This window comes from Ambystoma mexicanum, chromosome 4q (assembly GCF_040938575.1).
Source record: "Ambystoma mexicanum isolate Mex_15411 chromosome 4q, UKY_AmexF1_1, whole genome shotgun sequence".
In the NCBI taxonomy this organism is placed as follows: domain Eukaryota; kingdom Metazoa; phylum Chordata; class Amphibia; order Caudata; family Ambystomatidae; genus Ambystoma; species Ambystoma mexicanum.
Window position 1 is genome coordinate 213,312,202 of NC_090928.1, and position 25,708 is coordinate 213,337,909.

General features: G+C 45.3%; 1 protein-coding gene across 3 annotated transcripts in view; it reads right to left on the reverse strand.

The window, feature by feature from the left end:
• TIAM2 (TIAM Rac1 associated GEF 2) overlaps nucleotides 1-25,708 on the reverse strand; it is a 552,861-nt gene that overhangs the window by 178,894 nt on the left and 348,259 nt on the right. For 2 of the 3 annotated variants that reach the window (XM_069607743.1, XM_069607744.1), the window contains one exon: nucleotides 22,079-22,188. In XM_069607743.1, the coding sequence (XP_069463844.1) occupies nucleotides 22,079-22,188 (110 nt within the window). Of the gene's footprint in view, nucleotides 1-18,438; nucleotides 19,587-22,078; nucleotides 22,189-25,708 lie in introns of those variants that run through there. The other variant, XM_069607746.1, reaches the window with a different exon arrangement.

A 25,708-nucleotide genomic window follows, 5' to 3' on the forward strand; every position in this document is an offset into this window, starting at 1 on the left:
CCTGCTGCCACACTGTAGCCCCCTTTGTACTCGCAGGCTTCAGTGTCTTGGCAGTCCGTCCCCCTTTCTGGCTTCCCAAGGTTCTCCCAGCAGCTGACTTCTCCTTCTGGTTTTCACGGTTCCTTCAGCATCCCCAGCTTGCACAGAGTGTGCCTGGTTGGCTTATCTTTTATACTCTTTGAAAGAGTTAATTGGAGTTAGGTGTGAGTAGTTGTCCCTCCCTGCCTGACTCTGCCTGACCTCATTATCGGGACAGCATGGAGACAGCCCATATGAATCCATTGCCCATTGATTCCTATGGGTAATCCTCACGAATCCCATCTGCCTCTTCTTTGTCCCAGTAGTTGGACTTCTAGAATGGAAGTAGGGATTGTGTGAGTTGTAGGTTTTCCTGGAGATCATGGAAAAACCATTCAGGTTTTTGTCAGGATGAAGGGGGTAAATGTATTGTGATGGGTAAATAGATTTTCTATTGGGTTTTAATTTCCCTGGTTCTTTTCTCCTTTTTCTTATAGAAAGGGACTGAGAATGCTGACAATATCCCACAACAACTGAGGGGATGTCGGGTAGGATGTATCAGAAGGGGAGAAATACCATGTCTCGCCCGAGGGATTGTCTCCCATAGTCCCCAAGGACTCCCTGCCCAGGTGATCCTCCCTCGCGTCCGCCCCCAGGGTTGGGATCCAAGAGCGATGGTCCTCCCCTGGCCACCTGAAAACAAAGGATCCCCGGGAATAGCCTGGAAGAAACGCCTCAGGTTTCTCACACAGGCTACAAATAACCTACTGTTGAAAGAAGCTCCATTCATTTACATAGGTGGTATTGTCTGTCTGGTCTGATACTCAGTTTAATTGGGGTTGATGGTGATCACTGAGCAATGTCTTAATGAGCTTCAATTCTATCAATGCAAAATAAAATTTGGTTTTTGCAGTGATTGCTTGGATGAGAAGAGAATTCTAAGAAATAATTGTCACTGACAGGTGAAGTGAGGAAAAAGGAACCAATTTGATGGCACAGAATAAAGTGTGAATGTAGAATGGCACTAAGCATTTTAAACAGATGATCTTAAGGGGTCTTGGATATCCTATTGCACTCCCGTTTCACTGCATACTTCCGAAATAGCCATGTCTCTCACCACCTGGGCCCCCCAACATCCAACAACATCCTCTGATTTTAAAATGCAGTGAGAGGGCTGTGGGGAAATAAGGAATATCCATCTTAACCGCCTACGGGAAACCTCCTCACCACAGATGATAAACAATTCTACCTGAAAATATCATTCATTGAATACATCTACAACATAAGGCCTGACTTTGCCCGATCCAGAGGTGAATGTCCAACGTCTACCTCAAATTGAAACCCATGAAGACAAAATTGCTGCTACTCCACCAAAAGTGCAAAGCTACCCATATCCATACCTTGCTGCCCACGAAGGGATTCACCCTGCAGCTGACGCCTTGTGCCAAGTATCTGGGATTGATTCCACGTAGACAGCCACCTCTACTTCAAAAACACATGTAGAAAAAAAGATACCAGCTCCTAATCCGGATCTGCAATACAGGCCCTAAACATATCTCACATGTATGTATGGAGGAAATGCCCCCGTGAGTGGTGTATCCATTTTCCTGCCCATGACATCAAAGGTCTCCACAAATATGACCACACTCATCAAACTTTCCTGGCAACGTCTACCAGCACATGTTACTTTCAGCTGCATCATATACAAAGCTGTCACCATACACATTCCCCCGTGCCAGAAAAAGCCACACTCTTTAGCGATAAGCACATCACCAGAAGTAAGGCCATAGAGCACAGAAAGTTTTTTTTAAAAGAAGAGAGCAGCAAACAAGTGTCCCCAGTCAGCAAACAAGCATGCAAAGTCTATTCCCCAAGGCTGTGAAACCTCAATCCCATCATTATCAGACCTACTCTCACCCTCATGCAAGTCAAAAAAGAAAGCAAGGCACTTCTTTATTAGTACATTATTTCTGCACTGTACGATACACAAGTCCAAACCCACTGATGCAAGTATCCTTCCTGACAACCACCCTTTACAACCCAACCCGCTTATTCTGCCCCCACACACTCTGCCCCCAAACACTTCTCATCACTGTTAAATGCCTCCCACTAACTGTATTGGAATTGCTCCCTGCTAACCGAAATGGTGTGCCTGTAATAAATGCTACGTTGTAAGGACTGCCCACTATAACCATCTAATGTATATCTGTAACCTCTACCAATGCACAGTGCTCTGTTTTCTGAAGCTAGGCTTGCACTCTGTGAGCAACCATCATGAAATAAATAATACATTCTGTAAACAAGGCCAAGAAAAATCCCTACATTTTAAACACGCGTGTAGCTCTGATCAGCCCAGTACAGCTTGGACAGGGAGGGCACTGATAAAGGGGCAGTATATTGCAGGGTCATATGAATAGACACAGCTGTAAATGATAATATGGCCTTATAGGCCGAGACATGGGCTATTTTCACTGAGGCACATAACTTGGGAGGGATCACTAACCCTAGGGTTAATGATCCCTCCTGAGGTGTAAGACTATTAGCACACGCTACTAGTAGCAATCATTTTTTAAGTTGCGGTGGCGAAGTAAAATAAAAGTACACAAAACGTGTTAGTAAATTAAATAGGATTTCATCTTGTAAGATTTAAATAACGAAGTTTTATAAGGTAAGCATTTTAATTGAGACCTTGGTCCAGTTGGAGCAGTTTTAGCATGAGCTTGCTTCAGGTGCAGCGTTAAAGTAAGTGTTTTCTCTGCACAAATGTGAACATTTTTTTTCCATATTTTAGCTTTCACTTTGTTGTGTTAAATTAGTTGGAGTGTCTTATTGAAAGAAATCTTGCTTAGAAATGCCATTGCATGCCGAGAAACGCTTTCTGTTTCCCTGGTTAGTCTATACACTATAGTCAGAATGCCTGGCGTGCAGTCAATACCAATATTAATTGACTGCATTTGGAACATACTAATTGGTGAAGAGGAGGTCAAGAATGACTTCTTTTTTTAAAGATGGTTTTGGATCGGCTGTCTCCAGTAAGGATACGTGCAGATGCACCTATGCATATGGCATTCACAGTAACACAGATTTCTCGCCAGACCGGGTCTTCCAAGAAATCACAGCTGTGATCCTGTACAATGCCAAGGGGCACTCTAGGGAGGGGCCGTTGTAAAAGATGATGTGCAGAGGTTGGGGGTTGAGCAGAGGAAGGCCTGTCAGAGCTATAGTTTAAAAACGGCTATATGCTTTGTTAATTGCTACTATATTTGTCCATCTAAATATACCAACAACAAACATTCTAATGCCTGCGCACAAAGGAACCTTCTCTTTAGACGTCTAAAGTGTTAATGAACCACAATGATTGCACAGTTCCTCTAGCAAGTGGAGAGGAAAGCCGGCTCATTGCTGGAATCACCACCTACGCAACGTTCTCATACTCAAAGGATAACAGATGGAAAATAGCAAAGCCGCTTCATCTGGTATCCAAAGGACTGAGTTCCTAGAGCCTGACTTTTGTAAAATGGCAAGATATTCATTTCTTTTCGCTTTATTATTTGTTCATTGGTTTTACGTACAACAATTCAGAACAATACATGAGTGGCACAAGAAAACGTTGAGGAGACAGTAAGAGTCATTAATACAGGATGTAGATCCATGTTGGGAGGCACATAATGGGTCTAGAGATGTGGTCCTAATGGCCATCGTGGGGTGTATCCCCAGATTTTGACATGTATTGCAGTCTGGGGGACGGGCCCCAGATATCTGTGGGATGGTCGTGCAGAGGCATAGTGCATACATAAGCAGTGTCCATATCCTGACAGTATGCAACATCTTTTCGCCGGGCCTCAACTTTGGTCCTGGTCCCTTCCACCAAGCTATTGCCACCCTCCTATGGGCTAGGATCAGGAGGAGCCCAGCTAACCTGTATGCGTGAGTCTGGATTTTACAAGTAAACCCCAGCAACGCCAGCACCAGATCCATACCACCTGTTTTTTCATAATAGGGGACAGAACATCGAACACCCCTCACCAAAATTCAGATATTGGGGGGCAGGTGGAAACCCATGCCAAGTGGACAAAATCTGCATACCTTCCTTTGCATCGCCCACATTCATGTGGTGTCTACACGTAATGTTTATGTAATTTGGCTGTGGTGTAAAATGTTTGGTGCATACATTGAAACGAATTAACTTGTATCTGGCATTCTACGATACCCTCTTGGTTTGACCCATTATGTAAGACCAGTCCTCACCTGGAATTTCCCGACCAAGGAAAGTTTACCACCTCCTTTTCAATTAATCTTCCCCTTGGGGAACCTTCCCCATGAGCCATCCGTAAATTCCAGGCCAGTCGTCACTCTCCTTCGGCCTTAATAACATCTTGTAGTAATGCAAGTATGTGTGGATATGCAGGCAAGGACAGAATTCATTCCTAATTCAGAAATGCATGAACATGGCTAATGGGGTGCTGCCTCCCCTCTCTTAAAAGGATTACTGGTCTCTTGCACTCAATCCTGGCAGTTGGGAAGTTGTACAGAAGTGCCACCAAAGATGTGAACCTATTTCCCAGGCCCCTTTTCCCTAGCAGTGAGAACAGGTAAGGCCACTCGATCGACTCAAATGCCTTTTCGACATTGAGGAGCACTGAGACAGCAGGCACTTCCTAGTCTATTACATCGAGGAGCCCAAAGAACCTAAGCAGGCCATAAGGGGCGTTTCTTCCGGGAATGAACCCGGAATGGTCAGCGAACCCCAAACCTTGCATATAGGGAGGAAGTCTATTTGCCAACAGTTTAGCATGTATTTTATTATCCACATTTCTAACTGAGATTGGGCGATATGATGCACAACCGTCAGGCGCCTTCCTCGTCTTGTGCAGCAGGGTGATTGTCGCCTCCCTCATTGTCAGGGAGAGGTTGCCCCGATCAATGGCTTCTATAAACACCATCAACAGATGGGGGGGCTAAAATGCTTGCGTAGGCATTGTAAAACTTGACTACTATTCCATCTGGACCGGGGGCTTTGGACCCCAGTAGGTATTTAATGACTCCCAGTATTTATTTGATTGTTATGTCTCAGTTAAGCATTTCTTGCTGCTCAGAGGTCAGCCAGGATAACGCGACATCTTCCAGATATTGCTGGACCTTTGCTATAGGCCTGCAATGGGGTATGCAAATTGGTACAGAACTCTTGGAACATCTCAGCAATCTCAAATGTCTTTATATATACACACCATATTTATCTTTGATCATTTCTATACGCCTTGGTTTTGTGTCCATGGCGAGCATTCTCGCCAGTAATGAACCAGGTGTTTGGCCTTCGCCATACTGCCACACTTGGTGGGCCCTGCTCAGATATTTAACGTCCCTTATAGCGTTCTCCCGAAATGTATCCAACTCTTGGCGATTGTCTGCCAGGTTCTGCTTATGACACTATATCTGAAAGCCTTCCTCTAAACTCTTGAGCTTTGATTCGGTCGCTTCTAACTCCTTCCTGATCACCCAGAGAACCCCTGCCTCCTTTGCAATCCCGCTCCCCTTATATAGTACTTAAATGCCTTCCAAAGCATGCCATATGATTAAACAGAGCCTTCACTAAAGGCAAAGAAGGAGCTAATCTCATCTGGCAGCTCACGGTAGAAGACCACCCCCCCCATCTTTAAGGCCCTCAGCCTTGAACCGCCAGCCTACCCTCCTATGTCTCATCTCAGTGATGTACCAGTCGAGCGTCACCGGAGAGTGTTCGGCCAATGTGCGCAGGAGGAGTTTACAAATCCCAAACTGCACTACGTACGTCATTGAGACCAGCAGGAAGTCCATTTGTGTGGCTGCGTTATAAACCCAAGAGGTGAATGTGTAACCCCTCTGACCTGGGTGCCTTATCCTTCATACATCTTGTCTTTTGGCCTGCTTGGGAGCTTGATTGGGACCTGGCACTGGATCTATCTATATCAGGGTTAAGGACGGTGTTCAAATCCACTCACCAGATCACCACAGACCCTCCCACCATGGCCAAGCCCTTAACCAGTGTAACAAGGATACTTTATACATGTCCTTTCACTATTAAGGTTCTGCCTTCCCGTCTCTTAAAACCTCTCGCATTCTGGGCCTAAAGGAACCATGAATTAGGATGGCAACCCGCCTAGCATAGGTAGAGTAGGATGAATAGTACCAGTGGCACCGCCACTTTGATGCCCACCTGCCTCTGAGGCTTGCGTAAGGTGCGTCTCCTGCAGGAACGCTATATCTATATTATGCCGTTTTATGTATAGGAGGATTTTCTTCATTTTTCCAGGGTGGTTGCCTCCTCTTATAGTCCAGGTTGCCGCCTTAATCACCATCTAGGGGTAAACTATGATGTTCATGCCTGCTGGACCGCAACCTCGTACTCCATCGCCCAACACACCAGACTGGTTAACTCCGGCTCCCTTCGCACAAGTCGACATCTGGACAAGTAGCCTTATTAATCTGTAGTGCGAGCCTCCATTCCAGTCCCGGCCACTCATAAAATTAACAAAAAAACAAACTTTCACAACTTCCCATCCCTTCCCCACCCCTCCGGGTAACCTCAATTCACCTGACTTGGATCCACCCCCTCCCCAGAACAACCACCAAAACCAGCCAAGACTCTAGCCCTTGCAGATATATTTCCCTATTGGAAACTTTACATATCAGTATAACCCCCAACAGGTTACGTGTCCGCGCTTATCCCCCTTCCCCACCAATCCCTTCCATCTCACACATTACCCCCATTGAGGTCAGCAAGCATCTAAGGCGCCCAAACAGTCAAGCTCCACCACACACCCCGCTAACTCAGGTGGTGGTTTTCTCTCGCTGTTTAGGATCTCGTCTGGACGACACACGTCGAAGTTTCTCAAAAAAGGAGTTGGCGGCCTCAGGTGAGGTGAAAAACTGGATCTTGCTATCATATTGCACCCAAAGCTTAGGAGGCAACAACATGGAGTACTTGATGTTTTTTGTCTTGGAGCGCCTGCTTTACTCCAGCAAATGCCCTCCTGGACACCTGTGCTGCTGCTGACAAATCTTGGAAAAATGTGGATCTGGTCACTATCATAGATTAGGTCGCCATTCAGCCTGGACAGCCTCAGGATTGCATCCCGATCACTGTAATTAAGGATTCGTTCAATAATGAGCCTCCACGGAACCCCATGAATAGGTCTAGATCCTGTGATCCAGTGTGCGCATTCACGATTAACAATGAGGAGAGTTAATTCTGCTCAAATACCGCCTTACATAATTTCTCTACAAATTCCTTCATTTTCATGTGTATCCTCCACTCTCTGACCCCGACCAGGCGTATATTGTTCGACCTTGCACATCCCTCTAGGTCTTCATTCTTCATGACCACAGCTTCCAGGGTCTCTTCAATTGATCTAATCTTGGAGGAAGTCATCGCAGACCCATCCTCCAAATCTGAGATGCAGGTTTCCACCTCATCAAGTCTGGCACCATGTTTATCCCGTCGCAGTTGGGGCAGGTCTACTTTGCTCATGAGAGCGTCCATTTTGCCTTTACCAGCCTTGAACTGCAACAAATGCTGCTTAACATCATCAGCGGGTTCAATGTCCTGATCCATTATCTCCCCCACTCTTCCTGGTACTGGGGAACCATCCACCAGAGTCCTGGCCTCTTAATTACAGTGCCACTCCTGAAGGAAAGTTGACAGTGTTTTTCCTTTTCCCCATTGCACGCTTGTCGCTCGTAGTGGCTGTCCTTGATGGGTCGGGCAGGTTGAGTAAAATATTCCCGATAACCCTTCAGCTGTTTAGCCTCCTAGAGTTCTCTCAACATGGGCATCAATCAGAATGTAGTTCACCAGCAGTAGAGAGGTCTTGCCATCCTCTTTTGAGGTGGGGTACCATGACGTTCTCTCACCACTGACTCCCACACTAACTCCCGGCTGTAGGGTGCCCCTTCCCCTCCCAGAGGTCCTGGTTCACGGATCCCCTCCCAGGCAGCTGCTTCCTCACCTTCAGCTCTTTTCAGGTCTTCTGGCTCCAGGCCCCAGTGCAAGCAGGAGTGACATCAAGAAGTGAGCTAGGCCTCATGCTGTTATCCACTGTGTCGGACTGCAGGGCTCTGCCCTCGGATGCGCTTGCAGTCCGGATAGGAGCTCTGACCATAGGAGCTCGTGCCCGTCGCACTCAGTGGGCCGCATTGCTCCCCCGAGCTCCCGGCGTGATCGCGCCAATACGGGCTGCCAGAGGCCAGCCCCATTTTAAGTGTCTTACGCCACTGCGTATCTCTGGAGTAGTGCCTTTATCCCTCTTCCATGTGGTGGTGAACCACACTGGATACCCGGCGCTCCACATCACTGTTCAGCCAACAACCTCCACGGATCGGCACATGGGGCTATCCACTTTCTATCTGTTGTCCCGCGGGGGGAAAAGACAACAGAGCCTGCAGAATTTCCACAGGATTTGTAGTCCGTTGAGCAAAGCTCACAAGGGAGACACCATCTTGGTTCAGCCTCTCAAGCGCCCCAAAAGGTACCATCAATGACAGGATATTAATAAGGGTATCCGGCACTATAGGAGTATAAAGAAAACCGTGTAAGGATTGTTAATGGAACCTTCAGGGAAAAGTTATTCATAAAAACATCCTAAGGTGAATTTTTAGGTTGCGACAGGCAAGGGCAAATCCAAGAGCCAGGATATTGCAGATGTCCAGCAAACCAATGCTAATCCAGGCCAACCATGAGTATTGCTTTCAAACAAGCATGACCGAGACAGTTAGTCTAGCTTTTTGATTATACCAACATTTAATGCTGTTGAGAACAAAATGTGATTTGTTTTGTAAGAGCAGGTTTGTGCAAGGCAGCTGTTTGTAAAGAGCAGTATTCCTACTGAGGTTGTTGTGAAAAAAAACTTTATAATCAGTGATGGAAATGCAGTGTTATTGGAAAGTCCATCCCATTCCACCGCTCAAAACCCTTTTGAATCGCTGCCAACATACTTTTCTTTGTCATCCTGCACCCGCTGCACAGCACCTTTGAAGATGCTGCACATGTTTTTGTGGAATCCACACTCAACCTTCCGTCTTTTCTGCTTCTTGTTTCATCGTAAAGAACCGCTGTGCAGGCTTACAGTATAACCCTAATACCGAAGTCCTGTAGCCCCAGTCAAAACTGGGTGAGCTGTGGACATTGAGGGTGTGGATAGGAGGAATTTTATTTTGGACTCTGTGAGAAGAGTTTGGGGCTTGTGGGAAACAGCAGAGTAGACCTGTGGGGGGAAAGGAGCAGGGATTATGGCCCGTGCCCTGATCAATTTGTTTGGGCTGGACTGCCCCTTTTAGGGAGGGAGCAAACCTGATTTGCATATGGTCTTTTCCTTTTTGCAATGGCTTGGCAGGTGCAGAGCAATGCCAGAGCTTTAAGATTCATTCTAAACTTTCCAGCCATTGCCTCTTTTGTTTTTCTTAGTCACCCCAAGTGGGATGGGTATGCCCAGACGTGGGCCCCGTGCCTGCTCGACCTAGAGACCCAAGGTAGTCCTCATTGATGAGGCGCAACAACACTGAAACATATTTGGGGATGCTTGTGGTCTCGTGCAGAAGGGATGGGACCAAGCCTGATTTGCATATGGTCTTTCCCTTTTTGTAACGGCTTGGCAGGTCAAAGAACAATGGTCTGCAAGGTTGCCCATAGCAATGCCAGAGGATAGGATTAATTCAAAACCATCCCCTCTTGTTTTGCTGTGCGCCGAGTAATGCCGGACATATGCCTTGCCTTGCTTCGATGGGCCCTCCTTACGACAAAACGTGCCAGCAGGCCACTGAGCATATCACCTAAGCTAGTTAAGAGTGTGGTTTGAGAAATCTCTTACCCTTCAAACCAATATACTAAGGAATGTGAAATGGGTGACTGCATACTCAGATTTCAAGCAGCTCTTCCTCTGAACCAAAGGTTTTTGCCTCCCTTACACCATAGCAGGCAGCTCACGGTTATATCTGGAGTTTCCAGACTGTCCCTTCCCCCTCATCTGCCAATTTGTAGATACTTGTTTTGTTCCTCATTAAATACCCTGTACCTGTTTGAGACAAGGAGAGAAAGAAAGTGTGAGTGAGGGTGTGAGGGTGTAAGAGAGAGAGAGAGAGGGTGTGAGTGAGGGTGTGAGTGAGGGTGTGAGAGAGGGTGAGGGTGTGAGTGAGGGTGTGAGTGAGGGTGTGAGTGAGGGTGTGAGTGAGGGTGTGAGTGAGGGTGTGAGTGAGGGTGTGAGTGAGGGTGTCGGAGAGAGAGAGGGTGTGAGTGAGGGTGTGAGAGAGAGAGGGTGTGAGTGAGGGTGTGAGAGAGAGAGAGGGTGTGAGTGAGGGTGTGAGAGAGAGAGAGATAGAGCGAGAGGGATAGAGAGAGATAGAGAGAGAGAGAGAGAGCGCGAGAGAGAGAGAGAGGGTGTGAGTGAGGGTGAGAGAGAGAGAGAGAGAGAGAGGGTGTGAGTGAGGGTGAGAGAGAGAGAGAGGGTGTGAGTGAGGTGTGAGAGAGAGAGAGAGAGAGAGAGGGTGTGAGTGAGGGTGTGAGAGAGAGAGAGAGGGTGTGAGTGAGGGTGTGAGAGAGAGAGAGAGAGAGAGAGAAAGATAGAGAGAGAAATAGAGATAGAGAGAGAAACAGTACCGGAAATGGCCAGGGGTAGGAGTGAGGGGTTGTAGATTTTTGCCTTGTAGGACCTACTCCTGTTTCTCTGACTAACCAACTCCACTCTGAGATCTCCTACTACACTAGACACACAAAGCCTGCGAAGACAGCCACCACAGGCCTAGCCGTAACACATCAATACTAACCAAACCACAACTAAGGTCTCCTTTTAGCCCTGTCACACTCTCCCACATCAGAAGCTAACCGGGCCCAAAGCGTTGTAGGCTATCAGAACTTAGTCTCTTCCCTATGGATAACATTCTCCCAAGTTTCTCTGCCAACCCGATTGAAAGCAGATTAGCACTCAGGAACCAGGTACTTTCTACTTGCACCTATCAACACCATAGGTTTTGCCTCTGCCTTTCTGCCTGTCCCACTAAGTACCCCACTCCCTTTTTTATTTTGTTACAGATACAGCACAATAAAAGATAATTTACATTCTGCCCTCATCCATCCCATCCGGATGGTGGTGAGGAGTTCCTTAATGATGCAGGAGCCCATTATTGAAACTCCACAGAAGGGAATACACGCAGGCTTCCCACACCATGAAGAAACTCCTCATGCCAGCATATTATGAGGATCAGTATTCTGAAGCCTGCATCCCTACCTGTCTACAGTGGACTATTATACCAGTTTTTTCAGCATCAGGAAATAGCATGTGTTTGTTATGGTGGCCCCAAATGCAGATCTCATCTTGTGCGATCACTCCATCATCCATGCAGTGAAAGGCACAAAAAAGGCACAGGTTCCCACATTCTCGTTCCTTAGGTCAGATGATCTGCAGTATTTAAATGGGTACATCAGATATATTAAAGCCTACAACTCTTCCACGATTTCCCAAGCACAGTTTTGAGCCCATCACACACTACCTCATATTTAATGGGTAGCCCGCCAAAATTGCCTTGGAACCAAATTACTTATGCTATCTCAACACATATATTATTCTCTAACACTCTACAGAAGACACTAACACACATCCATCCTTACACAAAACACTTTCCTTTGCACAATTGGCCAAATATCCTTCTCCTCGCACTCTCTGCTCTTGCATTCCTTCCTCATATGGCTCACTATTCTTCAAGTTCTGGAGCACCGCGGGCAGGGGCACAATACGCTACGGACAAGGATCAGGTGCTCTGATACTACTACAGTGTTGATTTGGCGCAACATAAAAGCAGAGTAACATAACACTAGTGACAAATATAACTTATGGGACACAGCGAATGTTTTGTCAGGGCTTTAAAAAAAAATCAAGCCATGATTTCAATGTATAGAAAACAAGGCAGTACAATCCAAGAATGAGGAAATTGCACAAACCAAATCCTGTCTTCCAAAAACACCCCAAAATAGACGTTCTAGCCAATGGGATCCCTGAATGACTGACAAAATACACAAGTCTCTTCACCTTTATGCAAGTATGTAATCACACTGGCCAGTAAGTTAATTATTCTGCCATTTGAAACATGGGTAGGCCACTGGTACAGTTAACAGAAGTGTTAGAATTACAATATCTTCCAGTTACAATTGCAAAATGGCAAACTAAACAGTTTCAAACAATGAACCTATATGTATATTTCATTTTCTTGTACAGTGCCTTAAGTGGGATGAAAAAGGTAGAGACCCTAAAGTGCCAAGAAGGGGGCATGACCTAACCAAGGGGACAACGCATTGTGATAAATATTCAGTATTTTATTAAGCTTTATGTTAACAACCTTTTGTAGCCTGTTCTGCGGTTATGATTCCCGCCCTGGCAGATGTAGTCAAGTATAGAGAGGAGGATTTGTAATCAGAATTTGTGTATAAGTGAGCCTGCAAGAAAATGTGGAACGTCCTTTCTTTTAGATGTTCAAAGAACTTCGTTTTCACAGTGGTCAATGTTGGATGCACTCACAATTCTACCACACCAGTGGACTGAGGCGAGAAAGATGCACACAATTTCGGTGCATTGGGGGAAGCCGTGACTGTCTCCTGCATTTTAGAAGTCAGAAACTGAGAGGCGCAGAGGAGCTGGGCCAGAAGACCCCCCATAAAAGGAAAGGAGGGGGTCTGTGGAGGAGGCACTGCAGGAGGGAATTCTCTAGTAAAGAGGTTATTAGAACCCTTTTTGCTGTGGTCAAGGCTAACTCAGAGCTGCTGCGTGAGAAAAAGAGTTCAGCACATTATATTTGAAATATGCCGACGATGTACCGAGCCAAAATGAAGAAATAACTTATCTGATTTTAAAAACAATTCAAATGCAAATAGTGTCTTTTTTTAATGAAAGGTGTGTTGAGTGGACACCTTTCTATGACCTTGACTGCTCACCAGCAGCTAAGGGGCAGACACCAGTGAGAAGACAACAGGAGCCGGTAAGGAAAAACCAACAAAGGGGAGCTTTGAAAAACAACTGCCTGCACCAATCAGGCCTGAGAAATGGGACATGGCAAGGAGCCATCCTCGAGATTATTTTAAGGCTTTGCCAGGTCTTGGACACGGGAAGACCCGGCCCACTTAAATCAACCTACTGTGCCACAAACAGATATCAACACGTGACATCTGTAATAATTCAGATGTGACTTCAGAGAATGGCCCATCACTGCAAATCCATCCAACTCCTTTACTGCCTCGATAAGAGAAAGAAAGCTACATCAGCTGCCGAGCCCCAAAACATGTTGCTTGTCTCTGCATATGTTATTCGACCCACTGAAGTATTCTGTCCTACTCTTTGCAAGAACACTATCATCTAACTGCATGCAACACTGGGCTGGTAATATGGGTGAAGGCCATGTTGTTTATTCTGATTTAAATGTAAGAATGAAAAGTGTCACCGACGGCATACAGCAGCTAGCCTGTTTAAAGTATGACCACCACCAGGCTTGCTTGGGTATAGCTTTTGCATGTCTGGTCAGATTATTATAATCGTGTCAGTGAAAACAAGATCACGCAGCTTTTCATGAAAGTGGGAATAGGCCTCATTGTGAGTTTGCAGGTCAAGAAATAAGGTGCCAGTAACAACTCCAAGTCTGCCAGTAGGGGCAGTGATCTACTGGCAGGCTGACCTGGTGGTAGTTCTGACCCCTACCGGCAGACAATTGCTGTAATCACCGTCACCGGCATTGAATTGACTTGATTGTTTAATTATATAGCGCCTATACACAATGTGTTTCAAAGCTCTTCAAGTAGGGAGGGAACATGGGACAATACAGTTACATTCCTGTGAAAAAATAACTATCGTACTAGGCCTGGCGACATTTCAGATAGTGCAAGTGCATGGAACAGCTAAGGCAAAGAGGGAAGGGAAAAAAAGGAGAACAAAACAAGCAGTAACATTACTATGCCCGACGACAATTGATGTAGTGCATGAAGTATACAAGAGGAAGGGGAAGGGGGGCAGGAGGGGATTGGAGTGAGGGAGAAGGAGAGGAACAAAACAAGCTAATCTAAAAATAGGTCAAATGCCCATAAAGACACAAAGAACGTTTGAGGGCCAGAGAAATTAAAGTGTCCTACAAATAAATGTATACGGTAAAATACTTAATTCCTACTTGACAGTTTGTGTCAGTTTCGTCCCGTTTGTTCCTATGTCTGTCATAACCCTTTAGTAGTCCCTAATTAATAAAGTCTTACTATTTTTATGTGTACCTTTGTTTGGACCCTAAGTTCTTTATCTCATGATTAGTTTTGCTGTGTGCTCGTTTCTTGCATAGTGCACAACACGTGTTGCGTGTTAGCCTCAGGTTAGCCCGCAGCCACCATTAGGGGAGCCCAGGGTACTCCAAGGAGTCTTTGTTTACCTTTATGGTTTCAGGTTGATGGTTCAGAGGTGTTTTAGAAGCTCAGTCAGAGTGCAACGGATGCAACAGTTAAGCGGCCATTTGGGTCCGTAAGCTGATCTGAATCCAATAACCCCACAAAATGCCCACAATGGCAACTTGGGTGTACTATACAACAGAAAGAATGCAAGCAGCCATCACCTCGAGGCTTATGAACTGATAGGGTGCAACAGAAAGCGGCAGATCCTGTTGACACTGAATGCCAATCATATTTTTGTTGTCTGAAAATCAAAAGACGTTAAACCATGGAGAGCCAAAGGTTCCCATAACCAGAAACAGTGGAAGAATTGTGCCTTTTTAAAGCTGTAACCAGTGGAGTAACTTTGCTGAAAATGTTGGGAGGGGACATGACATCTGAAGAAAGGGTGCCCCAGCCAAATGAATGGGGACAAAATGGTGTGCTATAAAAGTTGGGGGGGGACAAAAACCCCTGTCCCCCCTAAAATTACACCCGTGGCCGCAACTAAAATAAGGCAGTGCGTTAAATTCAATGTGGGTACTAATAACTGCAGGTACATTTTGCAATGTGCACCTATCCACTGGGGAAAATCCTGAATACAAGAAATGGAAGACGAACATATTTAATTACAAGTTTGGCAGTGTGGGGGAAAAAAGTGGAGGTAATTACATTTTTAACACACCGCCAAACTTCAAGTTTGGCAATATTGCCTCTGGTGGATTTACTGTGTGGTAATTACGTCAATGTTATGCTGGAGGTAACTCCTCCACTTTACCTCCAAAAATCCATGAAATTACCACCCGGTTATTCCGCCGGAAGTAATACAGCCAAAACTCCCCAAATTTGTCTTAAGGACTCCATAAAATGTGGATTTACACTGCCAAACCACCACTTGTAATCCGGCGGTGTTACAGCTGGAGGTAATCCCACCAGTGGTAATACCGCCGGACCAAGTGGTGGTAACGGTAATGCCATTTGGAGATACCATCAAACTTGTAATGAGCCCCAATGTGTTGCTGTCCCATACATATCAGAGGCTGCCTCCTCATTTCAGCATTAGACCTTTCTGGGAAACAGGACTATTGAACTGGGGGAAACCTAGCCCTCATCTCCAACCTGGCACTCCGTGGTCCTTGCTACGGCCCAAGCCTCCCTGTGGTCACTTCATCTCTGCTTCTTTGCATCCTACTCTTTATAGTCTCTTTATAGTCTCCCTCCCTTCACTCCCGCCTAGCCACACAGCCTCTGCAGCAGCTGGCTGTCCATGCAGAACCAGACCTTTGTCAAGTTTCTACTACTTGTCTTTAAAATCTATTCATGGAATTGCCCAACTCTCAAATTTGGCTGCCTCTTGATTATGCGCTCCTCTTCGATCAAGCACTCTCCTTATTCTGTCTGTCCCTCGTCCACCCTGTGTACCTTCCTGTTTCCACTTTTTATCCTACCTCACCCCTTTCACCAATACTCCCGACATCAAAATCACCACCAACATTCATTCATTCAAATCCACCCAGAAGCTCAATTTCCTATGTTTCAAAGGGGCACCCGTGCAGGGGTGGTGTTAGGTCTGAAAAGGATCAGGGGCTAAGCTAATGTCGGGATTGGTGGGACTTGGGGCTGGCTATAGCCTTTTGGTTGTAGCCCCGAAGCTTCTATCCGGGGTTACAACCAAAAGACTTGGAGCTATAGCCCCCTCGGCCCCTAGCAACACCTCTGGCACCCTCCCTTTTCACATAACATTAATAAACTCCAAACCTCTGTTCTACCACTGCTACTGGCATCTCCCTGTAAATAGTACCCTGTTACCACCTAACTATGTATGGCATGTTTTTTGTCCTTTGTATATACTATGCTTTATTAATCTGCATTTAACATACACGCATTACAACCAGAGTGGTTTTACAATGCTGAAGCTTGTCTGGATAAAGGCATATTGTACCCCCACTTGGAGTAACCATACTGTGGTCCAAGGAGGAGATAAAGGTGGAGCGGGATTAGGACAAAAGGACAGACGAAACGTTAACTACTATCATCAACTGCTTCTGTACTCATTGTCCAGTATTCCCTATTGTGCTCATCCAAGTTACTCTAAGTGTTTGGGCGAAGCACACACCCTAAATAAACACAAGCACAAACTTTTCACAGCCCTGAAAGACCAACAGGCAGGTCAACCCCTACTCCTTTTAACAGGCTCAGACTATCAGGCCTTTCACCCCTAAAACAAGGGAATGCGTTTAAAGGGCAACCCAAGTGAGGACCTAATTGGGAAGAGCTGGTCTGCATTTTGCACCCCTCAGTGCAAAGGACCTTTCCTCAGAAAGCTCAAGTAAGCCAAACGGGCCCTGTCACTGCAGAACACCCACAATTAGGGAAGCACATTCAAGGCCAAGAGAACTACAACTTCCATCCATCATCTTCCCCATAGGCCTCAACTGTCTGAACAAGCCACTCGTCCCTAATCCTCCCGTGCCTACTGCCCTAAAGGCCATGGGCAAACCTAGGTTTCTCCTTTACCAGACCTTCCCCGCTCCCAGCATAGGAAATCTTAACAGCATGAAATAAACACACTCCGGTGCAGTATCCCCCAATTCATAGCCCACTGCGCTGCACAAAAAGCAATATATATAAATAACTGCTCCACGCACCTTTTGCATATTACTTTGTGTGAAGGGTTCACAACAATTTACATTATTCTAATTAAAAATGCAGCATAAAAAAGGACAGCCTGGAAAGGAATCTGTTTAAGAATAGGACCTGGATCAATAACATGAACACAACAAATAATTGTGAATGATCCACTGACCAAGACTTTAGACATTGTGAGACACAGACAGTGTCAATAGATGAAACTTCGTCTCAAACGGCACGGGGTAAGATACTATTTCTGTATCCCCAAATTCAGAGCATATCAGCACCATCTCAGTAACTGATAATGTGCAATATTGCACTATTAAAAACAGAGAATGCACGAACGACTGCCAACATCCTTAGCCGCTATCTATCTACATGTCACAAATTAGACAAACATGAGGTCGAAGGCAGTTTCTATATTTTGGGATAATGACGTCGGTATGGCATGGTGTAGAGGTACTGTTGGCGGAGAGACGATACTTCATGATATTCTCCAACACTTCAATCTTACATAAGAATTCCTCTTCTGTAGGACCCCCTTGCGCGTCGTCTATGAACACTGCACTGCTTAGACATGAGTGAATGCAGTACGGATTCATTTGTAAGGTAACCCCGGACACCACAGTGCTGGCGAAACACTGGAAAGCCATTCACAAAACACAGCAACGGCTTTATGAAATGGATTGGGGTAAAACTATCGAATTGTTTACTGCGAGGGAGAAAACCTTGAATTTAAAACAACACATTTTATCTAAATTAAAAAACGGGGGAGATCCCTCCCAACTGCCCCCCCCCCACGCAGCACTCCCCCCAAATCCCCCACCTTAATAAATACCCCAACCCAACCCCCACCTAATTATTCGTCTACATTTGTTGTTTTAAATTTGAGGTTTTTTAATGGTCTGCGATATTTTGTACTGATACCCATGTAATTTGTGCGTGGCTGGAAGAGCTCTGTCACTGTGCATGCAGTCTCTCCGTCCTCTGTGTGAGTCGATCCACACGCATACTTATTTACCATGACATTAAAGGCAGAGAGAAATCCATAGGAACATGAGTCTTTACATTACATGCAATTAGAGTATGATCGATACCAGTACGTTTCTGGAGTTGGAACGAGATACAATAAATACACATAGATCGGGCATCACAAACAGATATTCGGTTATTATAAATCGTAGGCATGGATGCCACTGTGTCAATTAGGCAGGTCATTTAGCCTAAGCATCTGAACTTGGATGCTTTGTCTAAGGAAAAGCACACGTACTTTAAGCATTGTGAAGTGCAGCCACAATTGTACAAAAAAATCGTGCTGGATGAATGCTAACAACGATAAGACACAGCACTGGGATTTTTCTATCCCTACTTACGTCTTGCAGGAGTAATTTAACCAAAGTTCAAAAGAGTCAGATCCCATGGAGCACACCAGTTACCAGACAGATGCTGGGAAATGAGCAACCGCGTCTTCGAGCTGCAATGAAGCTGCCTGCTCCTCCCGGCGCCACCAAACCCACTCTTCTGGAAAGCCTTCCTTACAGTCGCCTGAGATCCTCACCCCCGTGCTTCAGTGTGTTTGCGTCAGCCAGAGGGATTGTTAGCACAACGCGTATGCAGAGGTCTCATCCAGAAGCTGTGCGCAGGAATGAGCCGCGAACAATAGGATTGAATGCCAGAGCGCATCGTCCAAGGTTACACACAACAAAGTAGATATCACTCACATCATGAAGCAAAGATTTATCCACAAACTATTTACACATCGCTGTGCCAGCATCCGGGATCTCTATGGACGTACACGTGAGATCCGTTTTCCAAAGTCCCCAAAACCCCACTACCCCCGCACAAAAAAGTAAAAATATCACCAATTAAAGCATCAAATGTTTGTTGATTTCATCAACGTCTCGAAAACATGCTCGTTCTTTACAAATGTGAAAATCGAAAACCGCATATAAATCGTGACGTCAGACACTGACAGGGTCCATCAGAAGCGCCAACACTAATAGGCACTCTCGCATCGAAAGAAGGCATCCAATTATGAACCGTTTACAGAAATTGCAGGGCTGTCGAAGGCTTAGTTACAGCTGCTGTTCCATCAAGCCAGAGTGCGTTTGATTTCCATGGAATCTGTTTTCGCTGTGCCCCTTAAAGAAAAAGAGGCAGACGGTAGTGGGAACAATGTTGGGTTTATCGGGAGCATGGCGAGGAACACAATGGCCATACAGTCGCAAAACAATTTACGAGGTGGATTATCCGCTCTTCTCGTCAACTGTTGGTCCCAGTCTAGTTCCCGGTGGGTGCTGGTGTCCACACCAGAACACCGACCAATGCCTTCAGTGGTTTAAGCCCAGAGTTCAGCAGGGACAGGTCGGGGAGAAGAGGGGGTCCCTTCTGCTGAAAGCTGGGTCATAGAAGCAAGCAAGTAGTGCAACAAAGAGCCAGTGGCAGCTGCCTTTGCGGTTGTGCAGACAGTGGCCACTAACGTCAAGTCAGACTGCAACTTGACAAAGACAAGGGAACGCAGCCCTTGCCTGGCATTATTAAAATGTTCTCCAGTCGGTTAGCTAAAGGATGCATTTTCCCATAAAAAAATGAAAACTAAAACACAGTAGATTTTCCTGCCTCCTACACTCGCCCACGCATGCATTACATGTGCGCGTCTGTTTCTTAGCAGGCTGTGATGTTTCAAATACATAACAGCTTTTTGAGAATTTTGTTACCACTGCTACGAAAGTCAAATGGCTGGTTGTTTGGAACTGTGTCTTTGACGTGGCTCGCCATTATGCAAAATAACGGCTGTGCAAGGAAAGTATGGCATTAGTCCCTGCTCATAATGTTCATTTCGGCAGACAGCAAGCAAAGGTCATGTAAGGGAGTGCTCTGGGAAATGCCATTTTGCCAAATTTGTCACATCTGTGGATGACAGTCGCTGTCCATTACAGGGTTGGACACGCTGCAACATTTCACCAAATGCATCATGCTCAATGATTTGAACAGTGCAGCAAAATAAGTGTTTTCTCCATATTAATGAAATTTGGAACCGGCAAAATAGGAACAAACTCAGCGTAACCTATGCTCACTTTGCTATCACTACTCAACACAACTGCACCAAGTTTTCCATTGCATTGATCATTGTGGGATCTAGGCACTAGTAAACCCACACATCTCAGTAAACATATTACAGACGGGTAAGTAGGGTATTGCATCTGAGCTCTTGTGTACTGGTTACAGTAGATGTATTAGTGTCTTAGAACGCTTGCTAGCACCCCACAAACTATATATTTAGCAGCAGAACCTGCATCAATTCTCTACTCGTGTGATAGACCTAGAATAAACAGTAAGTTAATTACCTCAAAAGGGGTTTGTGGTTGCATGTCAGTTTGGAAGATCAGATTACCTGTGCCTAAGGCTTGCATACAGTGCTGTATTGATCACCAATACATTAATAACTTGCCAACCAGTGTAGGCGCTACAACCTGCGTAGAGAAAGCAGGGTCCTGTGTGTTCACTGCCTTGCCTTCGGTCCTTGTGGTCTCATACTGGCATTGCAAACTGATGCAGCAAAGTGTGTTGCACAATATTCTGAGATGCACAGGTGGGTGTTTACGGGTTTCCCCCGGCAAAGAATGTGCAGGGTTATTCAGTGGCAACCATGTTTGACCCTGAAGAGGCCAACATAGAAAAGTGATTCCCATTTCCAAGCATAAGCAAGGACATATTTTGAGGACTACATTGAGCCCATAATATAAGTTCTAAAGTTTATAATAAAAACGAACACCAAAAACAAGTAAAACTTCTGACAGGTGTGGCAGTTAAAAACAGCGTAGTGCCATCCTTTATACAGAAGAAAATGAACCCAGAGCTTTGTTGACCACATGCTTTCTAACGGAGGCGGTGGAAGGCTCAGAGAACGAAATACTCACTTTACAGGAACAAATGGTCTCAATGGCAATACTTCATCTCTGGAACGCGGGGCAATGACAACTTGGCCAGTGGAGGCAGGGTTAGGGGTAATGCAAGCCACTCACTGTTGGACGCACTGGAGGCTGGTGAATGCATACACCCAATCACCTGCCTCTAGCTGAGGCGTCAAACACTCTCATGCGTTATCGAAAGCAAAGAGCTATCAGTCTTCAGTATGTTGCTTTGCACGTGTTCGTCTAATAATCGAGTAGGGTGGATTGGACCCGCCAGAGAATGGGCATGAATAACAAACAATGGTTGATCTGGAGGAAACCGCATTGAATGATCCTGCCCAGCTGCGTGAGGCTACCACACACAGCAGTGGTACGAGAGGATCACCTATCTCAGACCTTTCTGGCATTATGAGCAGAGGATATAGACATAATCCAAAACTTGGAAATAGAAAATCATGAAATATCCAAAATAGCCTGTAAAGAGGCATGATATATTTGTGTACATGCTTTCATAACTTCATATTAAGAAATATAAAAAACAGAACAGCAAGAATACTATAGGATTGGTAAAGTCAATTCAACCCCAGATCCCATGAACACAATAACTGGGAACAGTGCTACATGCGTACAATACAGAGATACACAATACGTCAAGACACAAAATGTAAACAAGACACAAAAGCAGATAAAACCCATAAATCGTGCTAAGCATCATCAATCACTAGTTAAAAAACAATATTCAATACATTTCACCCAAGGGCATCTCACGGTTTGATTCTAACTGAACAAATGCCTTAGAAGAGCATAACAGGACTATATGTCAAAGCAATAAGGTATTCACCCTACTTTATGAACTGTCAAATTCAAACACCCAAGAGATAACCAGTACACCAAAGCAGGAAATATATGGTGTATGATCGCAACTAAGCACTGCAGCATGTGTTTGACAGTCACACATGAGTTCAAAACTATTTTAGTGCTTTTTGATGCAGTCTCCCTTTCTCAGGCAACCAGTTATTGTAAGTGCTCACCAGCCCAGCACAGTGCCCTGGGTTCAATGCAGCCAGTTCATCAATGATCAGGGGAGTGGGGGCCCTACCTTGAAAGAAGGCTCCATCCGCCTCTCCCGGTTCTGTGCCTGGTCCAGAATATCATCAGTGCTGCTCCTCCTCATATTGGCAATGGCAACATCCGGCACATCGCTAAAATCTGCATTTTAAAAAGGAGAGAGCAGTTTATTACACTCTTAATTTGCAATGCCATTTATTTTTGACTCGCACACAGACATTTATTTATTGGGAAGGTTTGGAAATATGAGCAATTGTTCTATACAGTGCAGAAAGTGATCCCATTAACCTGCAATTTCATGCAACTTTCTGACAATAAACTGTTCAAATCACTTGCAGCCTTGCACGGAAACCAGGCAAATTGCTAAGGTTTCCCACAGCAAACAACTAAAGGCCCTTTAATCAAGTGAAACATAGCTGGCTCACAAATCTCTCCCTTCTACCACAGTAACAGACAAGATTTCACAGCACTGATAGAACCTGTAGTGTAGTATTTGTATGTCCATTTAATGATAACATAATGTTACTTACCCGTTAGCCACTGGTCTTCCACACCCTGGTCCGACATATAGTCTAAATGGACCCACACCTTCCTGAACATAGTGCCTTTCAGCGACAAAGTTGGAACAAAAGTGTAAAACGAAACATACCGAAAAATAAAATAAAGCACCACCCATCATTGCCCAGGAGTGCCCCAGCACAGGCATCTATGGCATGAGAAGGTCAGCGGCACAGCCCAAATTAAGGTGTTTCAAACGAATGGGTCAGTCTATTTGAGAGCACAGAAAAATATAGTTGAGCCACAAGATTGGCTGGTCTTGGGAACTGTAATTAATGGTTAAGGAATGTATTCTTCCCTGCTATGATGTAGTTCTCATGAATTCAAACTTCCAAACAGATTACTATGTAGGATCCGAAGGAGAGGAACAATATAGAAAAAATATTCTCGACTTCGATTCTGAGACAAAATGGGTCCACTCCATGCTTTGGTCTAAGAACTTTTCTGAAGACATTACTGGGTAGAGAAAAGGTTGCTGCAAATCTCCAACATAAAAACAATGTTGTGTTTGGAGGGCCATCTTTTTGTGGTGAAACCAGTGCAACGATTATAAGCAGAGAAGGATTAAAACCAACTTGATTATTTAGAGAAACACTAACGAGAATAAGTATTATCTTCAACTTGGCGAACAGAATAGTCGTGACACTGTCAGAAGTTCATATCAAGTTCACATTTTCGAAATAGGTGTAGGATTTTTTTATGGTTTGCAGTATGAATGGTAAGTGGGAGGTGGAAAATGTAGCAATCACTCCCACTTAGGGAGGTGTACGGGGCCGGTAATGGCAAGCCAGCCAGAGCCTAGGTAGACTTGAACGAGGTGAGAGCCTCAGTAAGGGTTGAAGGCCGTTACCAGCCCTGTACGCCCCCTAAGCGGTGGTGATTGGTATTCACACTACGGGGCTCATCCGCTGTGTGAATAGTTCTAGTTTTCGTTTTTTTACATGTGACGGGCTATGCGTGTTTTGGGTTTTGGGCGAGTCCAAACTCCCATAAAAAAAATTACTAGGTGGCAGCCGCCATAATAAACAGAAAAGGAACATAGTCCATTTTCTTTTTTTATTGCGGTTGTTACAGGAGTGAAGGAGTGCCACGACCAGAGCACAAAGCTTCAGCCCAGCAGTTACATGGGGAAGCAGGCAGGGTGGGTGGGGCAAGGGATCCCTGCCGTGTTCCCAAAATCAAGATGGTGCCACCCAGGGAAAGACCTTGGGTGGCTAGAAAACATGGGTGATGCACTGTGCCTTTCCCCCTAGAAAACATGGGTGATGCACCGTGCCTTTCCCCCTAGAAAACATGGGTGATGCACTGTGCCCTTCCCCCTGGGTGCAAATATTTGATCAGGTCATCTCCCATATCCACATACATTAGAGAAGGCAACTGGTCATGCGGATCTAGACATCAGGAAATATAAGTGAAATAAACCAATCGAGTAACAGCACCAATAGACAGGACCATATATATATATATATATATATATATATATATATATATATATATATATGGGATACATTACTCACCGTAATCGTATTTCTGATGCTTGTATCTGCTTAGATTCACATGCTGTGCATAGGCCGACATCTAGTGGAAGCTGCGGAGTATTACAGTTTGTTTTTCGAAGTCGAAAAATGGGCGTCGACACAGGGCGTGCCAGTAATACTATCCCTAGTGTGACGTCCCCTGTACCCATGATCCCTCACGCGTCTAGGATCCCCAGATTGTGTTTTTCCTGACATGAGGTAGCATGAGGAGTAGCGCGAGTACAGATAGTCCAAGCAGATAGACAGAAAGGTAAGACTACAAGCAACCATGCGCCTTCTCTCGGAGGGGAGGAAGGGTGGGTCGCATGTGAATCTAAGCAGATACAAGCATCAGAAATACGATTACGGTGAGTAATGTATCCCTTCTGAGGCTTGTGGAATCTGCTTAGATCACATGCTGTGCATAGATTAGCGAGCAGTACCAGAAGAAGGAGGTGGGATGTGAGAAGGGTCATGAGCAAACAGGTGTCTTAGAACCGCTTGTCCCACTTGTGTATCTGCCTTGGAATGAGTGTCAATGCAGTAATGCTGAGTAAAAGTGTGAATAGAGCTCCAAGTAGCTGCTTTGCAAATGGTGTCAAGGGGAACATTTGCAATGAAAGCCAGAGTGGCCCCAATGCCTCTGGTAGAGTGGGCCCTTGGCGTAAAAGGCAGAGTTTTTTCAGAAAGAGAGTAACACAGCTGTATACAGTTGATAATCCACTTTGAGATAGCGCCCTTAGAGACGCGATCCCCCTCTCTGCCTGTAGCTACGGAGACAAACAGTTGATCTGTTTTCCTTAGCGGTCTGGTTTTATTTACATAGTATAAGACCGCCCTACGCACATCTAGGGTGTGTAGTTTCACCTCAGCTGAGCTTTGTGGGTTTTGGAAGAAAGCCGGAAGCTCGATGGACTGGTTTACATGGAACTTGGATATGAATTTTGGTGAGAATCTAGGGTGTGTGCGTAAAACCAGTTTGTCCTTGTGGATAGTAAAGAAAGGATCTTGCACTGACAGAGCCTGAATTTCACTGACCCTTCTTATGGAGGTAATGGCTACTAAGAAGGCCGTTTTATAAGTCAGGTGTTTGAGACTACTTTTATGCATGGGTTCGAAGGGGGGCCCCATGAGCTTAGATAGCACCACATTGAGATCCCATCCTGGCGGTGGGTTCGAGATAGGAGGGTGAAGTCTCTTTACTCCTTCCATGAAGGCTTTAACCACTGGTACTTTCCACCACGAAACCTTGTTATGGGATGTGGTGTAGGCTGAGAGGGCTGCCAGGTGTACTTTCAGAGAGTTAAAAACCAACCCTGCATCCAGCAGGTGGAGCATGTATGTTACAACGTTGGAAGGAGTGCAATCAACCGGGTTGATTTGTTTACTCTGGCACCAGATAACAAATCTTTTCCACTTGTCAAAGTAACAGTGCCTTGTATTTGGTTTCCTAGACTCTTTTAGAATGTCCATACACCTCTGTGGTAATTTGAGATGTCCAAACTCTATGACTTCAGGAGCCATGCTGCTAGGTTCATAGAGTTGGGTTCCTGATGCACTGTTTGACCTTGTTGCTGGGAGAGAAG